Source organism: Narcine bancroftii, chromosome 1 (assembly GCF_036971445.1).
Source record: "Narcine bancroftii isolate sNarBan1 chromosome 1, sNarBan1.hap1, whole genome shotgun sequence".
Taxonomy (NCBI): Eukaryota; Metazoa; Chordata; class Chondrichthyes; order Torpediniformes; family Narcinidae; genus Narcine; species Narcine bancroftii.
Window position 1 is genome coordinate 274,851,770 of NC_091469.1, and position 17,054 is coordinate 274,868,823.

At 40.8% G+C, this 17,054-nt stretch overlaps 1 protein-coding gene across 1 annotated transcript in view; it reads right to left on the reverse strand.

The window, feature by feature from the left end:
- LOC138744047 (serine/threonine-protein kinase BRSK2) overlaps positions 1–17,054 on the reverse strand; it is a 783,696-nt gene that overhangs the window by 61,390 nt on the left and 705,252 nt on the right. Inside the window, exons 13-15 of the mRNA XM_069899549.1 lie at positions 15,834–15,894; positions 14,783–14,990; positions 11,155–11,203 (exon numbers count right to left, since the gene is read on the reverse strand). Coding sequence (XP_069755650.1) covers positions 11,155–11,203; positions 14,783–14,990; positions 15,834–15,894 — 318 coding nt within the window. The remainder of the gene's footprint in view (positions 1–11,154; positions 11,204–14,782; positions 14,991–15,833; positions 15,895–17,054) is intronic.

Consider the following 17,054-nt stretch of genomic DNA (forward strand, 5'->3'; position numbering starts at 1 on the left):
ATAACTTCCAACATGATACAGCAAATCTGAAATGATCTTTGTGTTCAGATTTAAGTTGCCTATAACAATCTCTAAAATTTTTTCTGAAAGCACACAGTTTGAAAAAAATTGTTGCCCAGTGTAATCTGACTTAAATTGAGATGAATTTTGCTTTTTTCTCTTGTTACATTCTTGGAAGAAAATTAGGTTTTTTTCCCTGTTGAATTTCTAGAAGTGACAAGAAGGCAGTTATGAGTCCAGACACATTGGATATTTCTCAAAGGGAATTGAGTTGCATTGTTTGTCATTAGATATATATTGCTTGGAATAAGGCAGAAGAAAATTTGAGGTTCACACGATGCTTCTCTTCCATTAAAAAAAAGTGTTGTGTGAACCTCAAAATGGATGGTGAAGAAATGTGAGAATGGCCAATCAAATTGGGAACAACAGTCACATAACTGAAAGATATATTGGTTTTGAACAACGACATGGCAAAATCTTAAATCCCAGGTCGCTTGGAGTCAGAGACTAGCAATTAGAAAAATAATGAAACAATAGGAAACCTTTGAAAAATGAAGCAGCCCAGGTGTATTCCAGGTAATTTCCCATTGGAAAAAGGAGGAAGAAACAAAGCCAGTTGTTCTTGGATGACAAAAGGATTAGAGGCAAGTGTTAGCTTTGTAATGAAAAAAGTGAATATACAAATTGCAGAAAAATAATGGAAAAAAAAGTGGGCAAAAGAACGTGAGTAAATTAACAGACAAAGTAAATTGAACATTCTTCAAAAGGAAGATTAAAAGAAGATAGGTTGTCAGAGGAGCAGTAATCAGAATGGAAATCTATTGCTGAAAATCTGTTGGTTAAAAGTGAGTACTTTGAACAGGGGGTTTACCAAAGAAAAGGACTTGGTTCAGTGAATGAGATAAAAATGATGAAGAGGGTGTTGGTGAACCAATTAAATCGAATGGCTTGGTTTGGATGTATCATAGGAAGCAAGAACCGAAATAGTGGAGAAGCTGGCCATAATTCCTCAGGCGCAGAAGTAGATTTCAGATTTATTGTCAGAGTACAATCATCACTTCACATATCACCCTGAGATTCTTTTTCCTGCAGGCAAGGCAGAATTAACACGTAATGGTAGTGCAAAAATAAAACTGCACACAATGTTCACATGTAAACAAATAAAGAAATGTAAACAACTGACTGTGCAATACAGGGAAACAGCAAACAAACAATAAAGTGCAAAAGTGAGGGCTTTTAAATGAGTCCCTGATTGAGTTTGTTGTTGAGGAGTCTGACGCTGGAGGGGGAGCTGCTGTACCTGGCGGTGTGAGTCTTGTGGCAAGTATACCTCTTTCAGGGGAGCAGTGAAGAATTGCAAACCTTCCTATCAGTTCAATAAAGGGGAGAAGGATAAAGTTGGCAAATGCTTAATGTTGCTAGTAACAAAGCTTTTGGAGTCCATTAACACAAATGGAAAGGCATGGAATAATAACTAATTTACTGGTGTAAAATGTGGTTAACTACTTTAATGTCTCCGTGGAACAACTTGGAATGTTTTCTCACATCAAGGAGGTTAAATAAATATGTGAAGACTGCATGTGTTGGAATTTGAGGCAAAACCATAAAGGTTTTTGACCTGAAACATCAATCATTCCTTTACTTGCACAGATTCTGCTCAGCCCAGCAGAATACTTTGTTTTTGTTTGAAATAAATAGAAGATGTTGTTGGTACATTTCTTGCGCAGTAGCAGTGACAGCTAAGCAGTTGATTAGAGAGCAGCAGGCAGCTAGAGGTAAAGGCTGGGGGGAGAAGGGATAAAAGAGCAGGGGGAGGAGAACAGGCCACAGGCAAAATGTTCTATTTGGACATGGATAGTAGGACAGGAGAGAAAAAGTGAGAACTGATCTGTGAACGCAGAGTTGGCGGGAAGAGAGAGAGAGAGAAAGCTAGAAGACAGGAGAAATAGGGATAAGGGAAGGGGGGAGAGGTGCAGGAGTAGGGTTAAAGGGAACTAGAGAAGTCTATGTTAATGCCATCCAGTTGGAGGGTGTTGAGATGGGTAATGCACAGCTGAGAGAGTTTTCTTTCATGGTTTGAGATTCATGCTATTCCTTTCTGGGACTTTAAGGTGAAAAAGTATACTGTGAATTATTGTGTGTGGTATTTAAAGAGCATGAACACACATGAACACCACCCGAAAAATTGGTTTCTCTACTCTACTCTACTCTACTGCGTTGGCTGCTGAGTTTCTCCAGCACTTTTGTGTATTGAAACACCCAAAATACAATCCTTTCTATCTTTTTCCCTCCAGTCAAATGGCTGTAGGTATCTGTGTGACCACAGCTGTGCTACCTTGGAAGCTGGCAGTGGATCAGAACTGACCAGGTTTGGAAATGCCTATCCCTTTACCTGCTCCCATTCACATGCGATTAAACGCGAAACAATTTAAGAAGCTTGATCAAAATGAGAGCAGAAAAGAAAGTCAGAGACAAAGGCAGAAATGTACTGGAAAGTGGAAATCAAGCAAAATATCTGTGGGCAGGCAAACTGTGTAAATGGGCAGTCAGACTTGCTGGAGGAACAGCAAAGTCAGTCAGCATCTATGGGTAGAAGTAGTCAGTCGGCATTTCAGGCCTGAAACCTTTATTGAATCTTGTCTGCTCAACATTCCAGAATCTGCAACTTTTGTGGTCCTCTCTGCACAATAAAAACCCTGTTATCTGGAATTTAAGCAACCAGCCACCTCAATCAATCAGCAAAAAAAAAAAAGAGGAAAACAAATAAATAATGTTTTTAAAAAATAAATAAAAATTCAAATAAAAGTTAAAAATTGTAAAAGTTAATGTTCACATTAACACATAAACCTTTGGTAAGATGTGAACAAGAATTCAGCCCGTGGAGTGCCTTGCTTGTGTTTTGCTTGTAGCAGCTGTTTGAATAAAGCTGCATTTGATTAAAAATGGTAAAGAGCTGGTTGATGCTGTTGGGGTGACTCCTCATCCTTGTTTAGTAAGAGTCTTTATCTTTATTGGTACCCTGTATATTATTAAGTATGTTAGTAAGGCTTTATCTGTAAACTTGAGGGAGCAGGTTTAATTATCTATAATGTTATTGTTCACCTTTCGGGCAGCTCTGTGGAAGGGGAGGAACCTGCATATATAGCAACGGTTAAATGTTTTCAAAGAATGTGATGGTAAATAAAGTAAAATGCTTTAAGGTTTATATATTCATGCAAGTGTACTTTGTTCAGCATAAGTATTTTTGTCTTTTAAACTGTTTATTCTTAATGCAGGTGTATTAAGCATTGTAAGAGTGAGTCTCAAGCAACTGGAAAACTTGCTTATTTGCCATTTACCAATTCCCGTAGGTGCTGGATACTTGGGTTTTTTACTAGTGTGTTAATGTTTAAATTCTGATAAATGTTGAGGAGGTGAAACATTACAAGTGTTTCTTTTTCCACAGATGCTGATTGATGGTTGGGTGTTTCAAACAGCAACTGCTTTTATTGAAGGATCAGACAGTACAGTCCCTTTCTTTTCCTCTTTCAGTGGTAAAGTCAATTAAGGATTGCGATGATGACATTAATAATTCTAGATTCACTGGCAGTGAATATGTCAAAAAGCCTCAACAGACCTGAAAGAACTAAGAAACTCGGCAGGTCAAATAGAATACTTTATATAGCAAAGATACGTAACCGGGTGTCCGTCTATATTTTGTGCATACCTTGATGAAGGGCTCAAGCACAAAATGTTGGTTATATATCTTTATCTTTGCTATATAAAGCCCACTGTTTGACCAGCTGAGTTTCTCCTGCATTGTGTTTACTTCAATCATGGTGTCTGCAGACTTTCATGTTTTACTGAGAGTTGCATTTTTTTTTAATCTTGAATTTAACGAATTGCTTAATAAGGGAACACTGAGTTTTGATAATTTGGGAATTAATTAAATAAAACCTAAGATTCAATTAGTAACATTTTATTCTAACAGCAAAAAAATTGCAAGAGTGACTTGAGCTTTGGCCCTTTCCAAAACTCCAATTAATTGCCTGAATGTTGTTAGCATTTTGCTGCTTTTCTATACATATATTACACTGGAAACATGTTGAAATTTATCATCCAAGGCTAAAAATCAACCAGGAGCCAGTCACTACAAATGCAAATACTAGCCATTCAGGTCTTGGTGAAAGATAAGTTATGGAAGGGTCTGTGCAGATGAATCTGTTAAAGTGCAGTTGTCAGTTGCCAAAAAACTAATCACTGAAACTAAAGGAACATGAATGAGATGTCTCACATACAAAGGGTAGAACAATTTGCTACAGCTGTATAATCTCTGGATAATTCACACCCAAGAGTCTAGAATGCTGTACAGCACCAACAAAGAGAAAATAATAGCACCTGAACAGGCGCAGAATAGCTGTTTAAAATTTTGCCAGTAATCCAAAGGTTAGTTTACAGAAAGTAGAATTTAACACGCGACCTACATTAAGTGATAATTACAAATTAAATTTTAATTTTGGACATACAGCACAGTAAAAGGGCCTTTCGACCCTTGAGCCCATCCCACCCAAATACCCCAATTAACCTACAACCCCTTATGTTTTGAACAGTGGGAAGAAACTGGAGCACCCAGAGGAAACCCAACAGAAACAGGGAGAATGTGCAAACAGACAGTGCAGGATCCAAACCTGTGACGTTGGCATGGTAATAGCACCGCGCTAACTGTTATCTCAACTTGAATGAGACTTCCGGGATTGGAAAGGAATTTATGAGTTGGATGGAATCATTTCCACCCTAGTGAAGGAGACTGGCATGAGGGAGACACACGGGAGACTGCAAATGCTGGAATCTGAAGTTAAACACAGGAACTCAGCAGGTCGAGCACTATACGTAGGAGAAAAATAATAGTCGATGATTCAGGGCCTCTGCGATTGGTACACTAGGAAGAAGATAGGCAAATTCAAAAAAGAGGAAAGAGAGGCAAGGAAAACAAAGGGGTCAGGTGGAGGAAAATGAGTCTTACAGGTTGGAGTGGGCTATTAGAAGACAAAGATTAGAATATTTTGTTGCCCTTAAATGGAGTTATGTGTTCAGTTCTACAAATTTTGGAAAGGATTTTTAAGACTTCAGAATAGGTGGATGGATTTACTAAAATGGTAGAAAGGATAAAGTGCATGTACATCTGGGAGACTGTCATTCACCTCAGCTTGGAGAAAGATAAAATGAGATTCCATGCAATATGACCTTGACAGAGCAAATACAGACAATTGGTTTCCTTTTGCAAATGGTTCAATAGCCAGAAGACATAGTTTTAAGATGCTGGAAAGGAACAAGTTAGTAGGTGAAGGAAAGCAAATTTATGCAGCTAATTGCTGTAATCAGGAAATACAATTCTGAAAGGGAAACAATTATTTCGGAACTTGAAATGGAAAAATATGCAGGCTCTGAGTAAAGAACAGAGCAAGAGGTTAATTGGATTCCTTATCAAAATAGGGCGGCATAGTTAGTGTTGCGTTTAGTGAAACGCTGTTATAACACCAGCAACTGAGGTTCGAATCCGGCAGGTCAATTGCATGTAATTGGGCGGCACAGGCTCGTGGGTCAAAAGGGCCTGTTACCGTGCTGTATGTCTGGAAAAAAATCATAAACATAATGGGTCACATAGATTCTCCAGGCTAGAGATTTCATTACACAACTCAAAAAAAAGGGATGAGGTTGGAGGATAACCCAAAGAAGAACAATCATACACACATTTCTGGTGCTTTAATGGCCACTGGGAAACATGCTTTTTCTTTTTTCAGTGAAACTTTGAGCTCTCTCATTCTTCAAATGTTGCCAATAATAGTGTAATTTGCAGTGAAATGTTCAACATCACTAATCTGAAAATGAATGGTTATTATTTCTCCACAAAACAGCCATCTCTCACTCATCCTGTTTCACTGAAACTATTTTGATTAAAAGGGCAATATTGCATTAGCATATTCTTTTTCCTCTGAGGTCTTGAACCAGGTGACATTAAATCCACCCTGACAAAGTCGATTGTCCAACTCACAGACTGGATTGCTTTGACCACACACCAGCATTTATTGGAGCAACTTCTCGTCCTTGCCTCTATTTCAGATGGACGAGGCCAGATTGGTGGTCATCAAACCAATGACCTTGTAACCTCCTCCTTATCAACAAATTAAGTCTCTTGCCATACTGCTGCGAATGGAATTTCCCACTCTGCACATTGGCGAGTTGCTCTCCTTCCATGATCCAGCTCCACTGAGAACCTTCAGCAAACCTGGATCCATCCTAGAAGTCAGAAATGTTCCTGATAACTGCCTTATAGTCACCTCTGGATGGAAAAAGGGATGTCAGGATTAGTTTGGAAATTGGTGAGGGGAGGAAAATAGCTGAGATTGAGGGGATTGGCTTTGGAAAAAAGTACAATGGTTAAAATTTGGTCTCATGGTGGGTATTGGGGGGAGGGGAGGGGGAGGATATTGACGTGGACTCACATGCCGACCCTGCATGTGAATGATGGACAGATGGTGCAGAGCTTGCTGTAGGCCCCGACTGTTAAACTCGGTTGGAAAGTCAACAGGCTTGTTGGCAAACAACGAGTTGTTTTGCTGCTGTATCAGTGAGTCAGGGTCCAAGTCCAATTGGACAGAATCAGTCAAGGCTGCTTGCCTGAGGAGTCCAAGTCATGTTCACTTTCAGGTCCCTAGCCTCAGGATCAATCCAAGCTGTTGCAGTTGATCACTGCCACCTGCCAAGTTTGCCAATGAATTAGCTCTGCCCCCCAAACCCCAGAGCAAGGAGAGGAGATTTCATCCATTTTTCCCTCAGCCCACAGGAGGAGGGAAGGACAAATCTGCCAGCACTGCAGGTTTCCTCACATCTCATTCATGTTGCTGGCTACCTTCTCCTTGGGAGTGCCCGGCTCGGAAACTTTCAATTGAAATTATGGCTCTTCACATGTGACTTTCTGCTAGGCTGACTTACGACCCTATTCTCATGCCACAAAAACAGCTTGGGCTATGCTATAGCCTGTCATTCCATGATTGGAAGATGGCAAGGAGTCTGGAAGTAAAAGTTGGCTTTATTTGTTTTTACTTCGGCGCACCTGACAGGTTTATAACTCTCACTGAGCACTGATCATAAGAAAAGCACAGTTTTGATTGTTAACTGATAAATATTTAAAACAGATGAAAGCACTATCAGGTATGACAATTAGAGCTTACTTGTGAAGTACATGAGATATAGAGTTCTGAGAAGATGCAATGATTCTGTCCAAACCATCTCACAGCATGGTGCCATCAGCAATTACAGCTAATGGAGCGTGTGCAAGGATGATACTTTATGCAAACTGCTTTGAAATTTGCATTAATGAGTTATCCAGCAACAGCTTTGCGCTACAGTGAAAGAAAACAAATGAGTTTTTATTTGAAAATGTGACTCTTAAAAAAGCTGCTTAACGTTGGTGTTCATTTTAGATGCGGGAGCAACAAAATCCTCTGTTGTTTCTGTCACAATAGTGAATGGCCCTGATGAAACTCATTTTTCATTACTCAGGATTGTCTAGGGTAGAGGCACAGAGACAGAAATACAATTTACATTTCTGTCAAAACAAATTTATTATCGTGTGGACAGAAACAGGAATTAGCTTAGTACCTAAATGTCAAAATATTACTTCATGACATTCCTATACCAGTTACAAATTGGTACAAAGTAGAATTTCTTTGGCTTACAAAATAGAATTATGTATTTTAAAGCAGAATAAATTCATGTTTAACTCTGTAATTTGTTACACGGCTTATTTTACAACAGTTAATGTCAGTTTCAAATTCATATTGTTCATGTCATAATTCTGGAAATCATGGCAACTTGGTTATCATCACAGAAACAGAAGATACATCATCTGCAGAACAGTTCCAAAGGAATATTGGAAAAAGCACAGCAGTAGTCATAAAAAAAGAAAAGACAGTGTTTATATGGCAACATTTCACTACCTCACTAATTCCCCAAAGCAGTTACAGCCAATCAATTCCCTTTGAAATATACTTATGGAGCAAAGCATAATCTGCTGGATAACTCAATGGGTTGAGCAACATCAGTGGGAGAAAAAGAAATGTCAAAGTTTCAGAGTTAAACAAGAATGTCTGCAGATGCTGGGATCATGTGCAATACACAAATGTGCTGGAAAAACTCAGCAGATCATGCAGAATCCAGAGAAGGTAAAAGGTTCAGACCTTCCTATTGATGCTGTGAGACCGGCTGAGTTTCTCCAGGATATTTCTATCAATGTTTCAGGTCTCGATGAAGGGCTCTGTCTTGAATCGTTGGCAATGATTATTCTCCCACTGATCTTGCTCAACCTACTGAGTTCCTCCAGCAGATTTTGTTCTGATCCAGATTCTAGCATTTGCAGTCTCTCATGTGTCCTGATGTGCCCACCTTTGTGATGTAGGAAACACACGGCCAATTTGTGCATAGCAACTTGCCATAAATATCAATGATATACGATCAGATAATCTACTTCAGCAATGATGCTTGAGGGATAAATATTTGCCAAGATATAGCCTCTCTATTCATTACTGAATTGCCCCATGGGACCCTCTACATCAGGGGTGTCAAACTCAAATTCACGGAGGACCAAAATTAAAAACTTGGACTAAGTCGAGGGCCGAACTAAATATTTATTGAAAATTTTCAACAACATCTGCATGTTTTCTCTTCTTTCAACAGATGTAATGTTAAACTTTAGGATATAACTTTAGGAGGATAATGTTACAGGTCAGGAGTAGGTAGCTCAAGTTCACCCTTTGCTTGTCCTGAGGGAAACCTATTTGGTCCCTGTGGAGATGTAGTCAGCATTCACAGGCTGTGTCCATTTTGGCCTGCATCAGGACTCAGCATTTCCTGCTCACTCCTCAGGCTCTAAGCCTCTATTCACCCTCGACCCACCATCCCTCTACCTGACCAGTCCTTTACCCAACCTCTACTCACCCCTCATTCCACTCGCTCTGCCTCTACCCACCCCATCCTATACATGCCCCTCTACTGCCTCTCCCCTCAACCTGTTCCTCCCTCTACCCATCTCTCACCCTCCAATCACCCCTCCTCTACTCGCCCTGCCCCTCCCCTTTTACCTCTTCCCTATCCACCCCTCCTTCTACTCATCCCTCCCTCTAACTGCCCCTCGCACCACCTTAACTTCTCCTGCCCATTACTCCTCACCTACACCCTCTGCCCACCCCTGCTTACCCACCCACTCAGGCCCAGCATGCTGCCGATCAGCCTTTGCAGAACAGCGGGGGCCGTGCACAGCCTGCCATGTCCGTCGCGCTGACAGGAAATCACAGGCGCTCGCCAATCCGCCGCACTGCTCGACAGGTGGGAGAAGTGACTGGTTGTGTGGGGAGCCTTCCAACTGGCTTGCCAGCTGATGACATCGACAGACTTCTCGTGTTACAATTTTGTTTTCCCCGTTCTCAAAGTTTGCACGGTCAACCTGCAACTCTCTTGCTCCCTCCGCGTCCCATGGATCTGATGCCCAGGTGTTGTTAGGATTCCCAGCAGAAGGTTTGTGGAACTTTACCATTCTGGATTCCTTTTTGAGAATATTCTGGCCATCTTTTAAGGGGGGTGGTTTTAGGGGGGAGGGGATAGTTAGGGGGTGGGGAAGGATGTGCAATGAAGGGGGAGGATAGTGGGGGTGACATTACCAAAAAACAGCATCGGCTCTCGCTGCAGGGCGGGTCACCTCTAATACATTTTTGAAATGATCTTGCGGGCCAAATATAATTATATCGCGGGCCAAATTTGGCCCGCAGGCCAGAGTTTGACATGTGTGCTCTACATCTTAAAAGTGCAGATAAGGTCTCAGTTTAAATTTTGAACAGTGCCAATCGTCTCTGATATTTTAGCTGACTGGAGTAGGATGTAAATCCCAAATGAGTCAAGGTTGACAATAATACAATGATTTCAGAATAGTTAGTTCATCCTCAAAAGAGAAAATGGCTTTATGAAGGGAACAAAGAACTTAACCCATTCTGGCTTGTATGTGACTCTGGGCCCATGAAGCAATCAATTCAAATACACGGTAAATGGTCGGGCACTGAGGAATGCAGTAGAGCAGAGGGATCTGGGAATATAGATACACAATTCCCTGAAAGAGGCATCACAGATGGATAGGGTTGTAAAGAAAGCTTTTGGCCTATTGGCCTTCATAAATCAAAGTACTGAGTATGGGAGTTAGGATGCAATGGTAAAAGTTGTACAAGACATTGGTGAGGCCAAATTTGGAGTATTGTGTGCAGTTTTGGTCACCTAACTACAGGAAAGATATCAATAAGTTAGAAAGAGTGCAGAAAAGATTTACTATGATGTTGCCCGGGCTTCAGGAACTGAGTTAGGGGGAAAGGTTAAACAGTTTTGGATTTTTTTCTCTGGAGCATAGAAGAATGAAGGGAGTTTTGATAGAGGTATTTAAAATTATGAGGGGGATAGACAGGGTAAATGTAGATAGGCTTTTTCCCCTGAAGGTAGGTGAGTACAAAACAGAGGACATGAGTTAAGGGTGACAGGGGAAAAGTTTAGGGAAAACATGAAGGGGAACTTTTTCACACAGAGAGTGGTGGGAATATGGAATGAGCTGAAGTGGTGAATGTGGGCTCAATTTTAATATTTAAGAAAAATTTGGACAGGTACATGGATGGGAGAGGTATGGAGGGCTATGGACTCTGTGCAGGTCAGTGGGACTAGGCAAAAAAAATATGGTTTGGCACATTAGTATGGCTGAAGGGGCCTGTTTCTGTGCTGTAATGTTCTATAGTTCCTGCCTTATGAACAGAAAATTGCAATAAACTCAATAGTCGGTCTAGATGTCTTTTATGACATTCAGTGTGCATTGGGAGTAAGTCATCTGGGCTCTCAAGCCTGCCCCACTATTCAATAAGATCATGGTTGATCTACCCCAGCCCAGTAATTGAAAAATCAGGTATTTAAAGCTCTAAAATTCTGAATTGGGGGCAGAAAGATCACAAATAATTCTTGGATATTTATGTTGATTGGTATCACTCCAAAGTAGGCAGAAACATACCAAAAACTGTTTTCATGTTTAAGCAGAGGACCAGAATACTTTGTGTTCTGGTCTGCAGTACAGAGCTAAGGGTAGTTACTTACTCTGGGGAAGACTCTGGAGTTAGGCTTGACATCTCCTCTGGCGTAGGTACTGGATGAAGATTAGAAAAACACAGTGTTAGAGTCAAATGTGGAACCATTGACATCTCAGTACGAAATGTCAGAAAAAGCCTTAACATTTATTTTTGTTAGTAGCCTTAAAAAATGCCACAATCTCTTTGTTCTTGGTATGTTGGGCATCACTGGCAAGACCAATATTGATTCCCCATCTTCAAATGTCCTTGACAACATTATAATGAACTTCCCCCTGAACCATTGCAGTGGTTAACATACCCCTACATTGCTGATGATAGGGGTGTTCCAGAATTTAGATCCAATGACAGAGAAAGATAAATGCCATATTTTCCAAGTTAGGAAGATTTGTAAATTGAAGGGGAACCTGCAAGGTGGAGGAGTTTCAATGTGCCTGAACTCCTTGTCTTTATTGCCAAAGTTTGCAGGTTTGAGAATACTATCTGAGTATCTTTCAAAGGTGAGACAAGTCAAAGTCAGGGAGGGCTGTGCTGCAGATGGGGCCATCGTTTCCGCTATTTGAGGGCTGGTCGTCATTGACAGCCAACTGTAAAAGCCCCTGAGAAAAGGTGCCAAAATAACAAATCCCAAGGATTCTGCAGCAGGAAAGGATGGTTGCAGGTAGAGGTGGGATCATGTACAATCCTGCCCAAACCTTCTCAGTGCTCTTTTGTAGTCCCATCATTCTCCAATAAGAGTGTGTGGATCATACATTCTCATAGAGACTATTTCAATAGGTGCGCAGAACTGTTGCAGAGAACAACAATTGCATCGTTTTGCATTATTATACAAAATTCAGAAGATGTACAGTGTCAGTGGTGCATGAAAAATAATTAACCAATACCATTTACCAAGAAAACAATTAAAAATATGGTTACATCAAAATTAGAGGTATTAAGAATAAATTATTCATCTAATTTGCAATTCCCTATTGTAAAGAAGGAAAATATCATGGCAAGGGAACATAGTCATGGTCATGTAATCTGGGACCAATGCAATTTTTATTGCAGACTGAAACCATGGTTGCATGTCAAGGTGATGTCTTCATTAAATTTACACATAAAAGCGCTTTGTTAGAAGTTCTGCTCTGGTGAATTTCAAAGAAAAAAGCAAACTTAGCAAAAACCTAATTTTGTAATAGATCTTCCTAAGGGAAGGTCATGATATATTGATGAAATTAGTGACAAAAAATTAAGTCAACTTTCCAAAAGAGTACATCAGGATTCAGTAAAGTACAGCATAGTCAAAAATGAAACAGAGCTCCCCTCCCCATATGCCCCCATTCCAGGAATATAAAGCAGGTTATTTTAAATTGCTTTTCTCTGAAAAGCAGTGCTTTTAATAATTGTTTTAATTTCTTTATTTACCTCAATAGTTTGAAACACAGCACAAATAAGTTTATACGTCTTCAAATAAAGGCGCGAGTGTTCAATTGAACAGGGGTCTAATTTAAGACTCTATCTTAGAATTGTGGGGTATTAGGAGATGATCTGAGAACTTACCTGCCTCTCCTAGGCTAATTTAACTTCATGGCTTGCTGTCGGTTTATATCCCACTGGAAACAGAATCAGGCTGAAATGGGCAAAAAGTGACTGCCAGCCCTATGAGACTGAACATGTGGAGTTCAGTCCATTTAACTAGTGACTGCTCATGGACCCACATCTCCTCATGTGTAGAGGAAGGTGTAACAGCGACTACACTTCCTGAGAAGACTGAAGTGGGCAAGGCACCATCATGTCAACTTTCTACAGGAGCTCTATCGAAAGCAGAGTGGGTGTCAGAACAAATCTAACTGCGGGGGTGGAGCACAAACTGACGTTCGAAAACTCAATCAACTGGGGGAGACCATGAGCCTCCTCTGTGTGGCACTGTAACACTTCCCCCTCCCTCCGACGTAACAGACAAATGCGCGTTTATATCATGTGGAACCTGGTGCTAGCGAAGCTAGAGATGCTAGTGCTGTGGGTGGGGGGCTCAATAACTCATTTTTGGGGCAATGCCCACGAATGGTCTCCTTGGCACTGGCTGTGATTGAGAGTGTCCTAGCTGGCTGCATCACAGTTGTTGCAGAGAAATGGATCGGAGGTCAATCCACAGGTCAATAAGAGTGGGAGAGTCTACCTCCCCCCACCCCTCATCGACATGATCTATCAGGATCGTTGTCTGAGGAGGGTGTGCAAAATCATTGAGGACCCCTTCCACCCTACACACAGCTTCTTTCAGCTGCTCCCATCAGGAAAGAGATACAGCACCATCAGAGCCAGCACCACCAGGCTGAGAATCAGCTTCTTCTCATGGGCAGTAAGAATGCTGCATGACCAAAGGAAGTGTTCACACTCACCATCTGAGATTCTAATTTTCATGAAACAATATTTATTTATTTATTTGGATATAAGAATACTTGTCCTGCATATGTATTATTTGTCTGTTTGTGTGTTTTGGCTGGTGTGTGTCTGCATGTTTTGCACCAAGGACTGGAGAATGGTGTTTTGTCAGGCTGTACTTGAGAAATCAGATGACAATAAACTTGACTTGACTTGATGTGGCACACAAAGGAGCACTGTTTTGTGTCTGGGCCAAAATTAAAGGGAAGATTCCTGTTTAGATTGTTTCATCTTCCTGACACTCAAGCCATGGTAATGTTTGCAAGGGGGATGGGATTAAAATCACATAGCTCAAGTCCAGAGATAACTAAAACCTTAAAATATTCTTCATTTCAGACTGTTGCAAGGCAAAGATTTAGTTTATATAAATTTGTCCTTATGGTGAATATTTTAAGAACATTTCCTTTTGTTCTAATTTCTTCAATTAAATTTGAAACTAGTCATGATGAGAAAGAAAAAAGCCACTTTGTTTAAACAGGAATATGCCACAAATCCAATTGCTCCTATTGTCTTCAAAATTTTATTATGACCATGCCATTCAAAATCGGCCAATTTCATGAAATCTGGTGGCATCCTTTAAAGTTAAAAATCTTGCTCAGTGAACTTTTCTATTGTGAATGTGACATCTTAAAACCCTCTTTATGCCTTGCTGTAACTCTGACTATCCAGGATGGGTGGCATGGTTAGTACAGAAGTGACAAAGTTAGCACAGTGGTTAGCCAACGCTGTTACATCGCAGTAACCAGGATTTGAACCCAGGTTTGACCGTAAGGTGTTTGTATGCTCTCCCTGTGTCTGCATTGTTTTCCTCTAGGTGTTCCAGTTTCCTCTCACCATTGAAATCGTATGGGGGTTGTAGGTCAATTGGGTGTTATTGAGTGGCAAGGGCTCGTGGGCTGAAAGGGCATGTTACTGTGCTGTATGTCTAAATTTAAAATTTAAACTTGAGTTCATAATCTTGAAGGTTTCAGTAGCAAGGTTTGGAAATAACTAAGGGAAGAAGGAACTGTGTTCCCTCAAACAGCCTTTCAACATCCACAAATCCTACGGCATTTGAAACTGATTGACTCATGTTCTCATCTCCAGCAACAGTTCAAATACTATTTTCCACCGGAAACCTCAAGGCAGTCCCATTTAGAAATGGTCAGCCATGAAAGAGAATATAACGAGAGCATTTCATTGAGCTCAAAAGACAAGGTTTGAAAATAACCTACCTTGTAATTTCCTGCGGTGAAACCGAGGTGAACCGAGGAAACTGTTTTTGATTGAATTCAGCCGCGTCCTCCAAGGCATCCCTCCAATGCTGGGGCTGGAAGGCGGTGTTGGATTTGGAGTGCTCGCCGGACTCTCCTTGGGAGTATGAACTGGTGTGCCCTTTGGGGTGGGGAGGGGGCTTCCCCTTGGGGAAGGGTGAGGGGTCACCTGTATTATAGGGATAGATTTGGTGCTTGGATCAGTACCGGGGATCAATCGAACAAGAGACAGGGGTGTGATAGGGGCTGAAGGAACAAACAATTGGGTTGGTGATGTGACTGTGGTTTGGTGACTCTGCACGTTTTTAACAGGAGGACTCTGAGGAGGGCGCGTTTCTGATGTTACAACAGGAAGAGGATTAGATTTAGTGGTTTGCAAAGGTTTATCTGTGAGCTTACTCTTAGCAGGAAGAGTCTGTGTCTTTGGATTGGATTGAAACCCTATCTTTGGTTGAAGCACATTACTGGGCTTTGTTGTATTTCTATGACAATGAGGAATTATGGGAGAATGTGCTTTGGGACTGGGGCTAAGCTTCGGACTCTGGGGAGGTATAAAAAACTTTCTGATAGGCTACACATCAGACAGCATCATGCATGGACAGTCAAAGGAGAAAACATCACATACGACATAGCATGGCACACAGACATAAATCAGAAGGGTGGGAGTGCAGAAAACAAAAATACGTGCCGTTAGCCGGTAAGCAGCAGGTTGCAACAAAAAATGTGAGCATAAAATACCATCAAATGTATAGGCATTCAAAATCATAACATTTACACCAGCAAATCAACAGGAAGAGAAGCAGCACATATTATTTAACACGTTTGATGACCTCAGACCAATAAAGGGCAAACATATAGCCAAAATGGCAGTAACCATAACTCATAGCTCATGGGTTCCACCAATCCTTGCCGTTGTTACGTTTAGTGGTAAAAATCAGACACACAAGCTGTAGTCAATGAAATGCAGGACAATTCGAGGTCTAGAATGGAGGGTTTGGTCATTATCACTTACCCTTGGACTGCTTAGGGGGCTGGTGGAGAGACCGGATGATGCTCCACTTATTGAACGTGATCTACAGAGAGAAAAGGCACACTAGAATCAAATCAGATTTAAAAAAAGAACTTTTTGAAAAAAAATCATGGATTACAATCATTATCCTCTTAAATAAGGTAGATTTGATCTTTTGTCACCATCTGACTCCCTTTCGTCATTACATTACAGTGATTTTTTAATTGACACAAAGCATTTACCAAATATATTTTCCTTTGCCCCTCTATTTGCTCCCCTTCTCTCTTGATACTGTTTAATCTTTCTGGGGTTTGTTTCTCAGGCCTTCCTGTGCCAGATCAATTGTTCTGGACAGTTCACACGTCTGGCTACAAAAGTATGTCTGTATGGGAAGGAGAACTGTGTTACAATTGAAAAAAGATCACATGCTCACTGATGTACACATATGCACACCTTCCTCCAAGGACATTGCACAATATTGACCAGGAAAGACTAGAGATGATTTTCATTCTCTCTAAGCATTGCACCTGTACCATCATACCCACTAGATGCAGATTGGTAAAGTGAGCCTTGGACCTTTCCATTCTGGAAAGCTTAGGCTACCTGAGCAAAGGACTTACAAACTAAATCATCAAGGGGCTTGAAACATTTCCTCAAATTATCCATTATTTTTATACTATGAATGTGCTCCATATGTAACAAATTTTTAAAGACAAGTGACAAATTGAACAATGAGAGCTAAAATGTCCCAATACATTGAGCAACAAAGATTAACATAATTGAAGGAAGTTCAGAGAAGGTTTGTTAGGATAATTTCACATACAGAAGAATTTTCTTTGCGAGAAAACAGTTGAATACACGGAGTCTTCACACACTGAAGTTTGGAAGAATGAGAGATGATTTTACTGAAAAACAAGATTCTTGGGCGGGGAGGAGGGGTGGTTTGACAAGGTTAATAAAGAGAAGAGGTTTTCCCTTGTGGAATAGTCCTGGCCAGAGGGGAAGTTCTCAAATTAAAAGGGTGACCACATAAGACAAAGATGAGGAAGAACGTCTCTCAAATTGGAATTCCTTGCCTTGGAAAGCTGTGGTGGCTAAGTCCTCAAAGCAGATTTTTAATCGGTAAGGGAATGAAGGGTTGTAGGTTAAGAATTGGAAAGTAAATTCGAGGAAGCTTGGATTAGTTGGAATCTTTTTGAAGGCGAAGCAGGACTCCTATTCCTA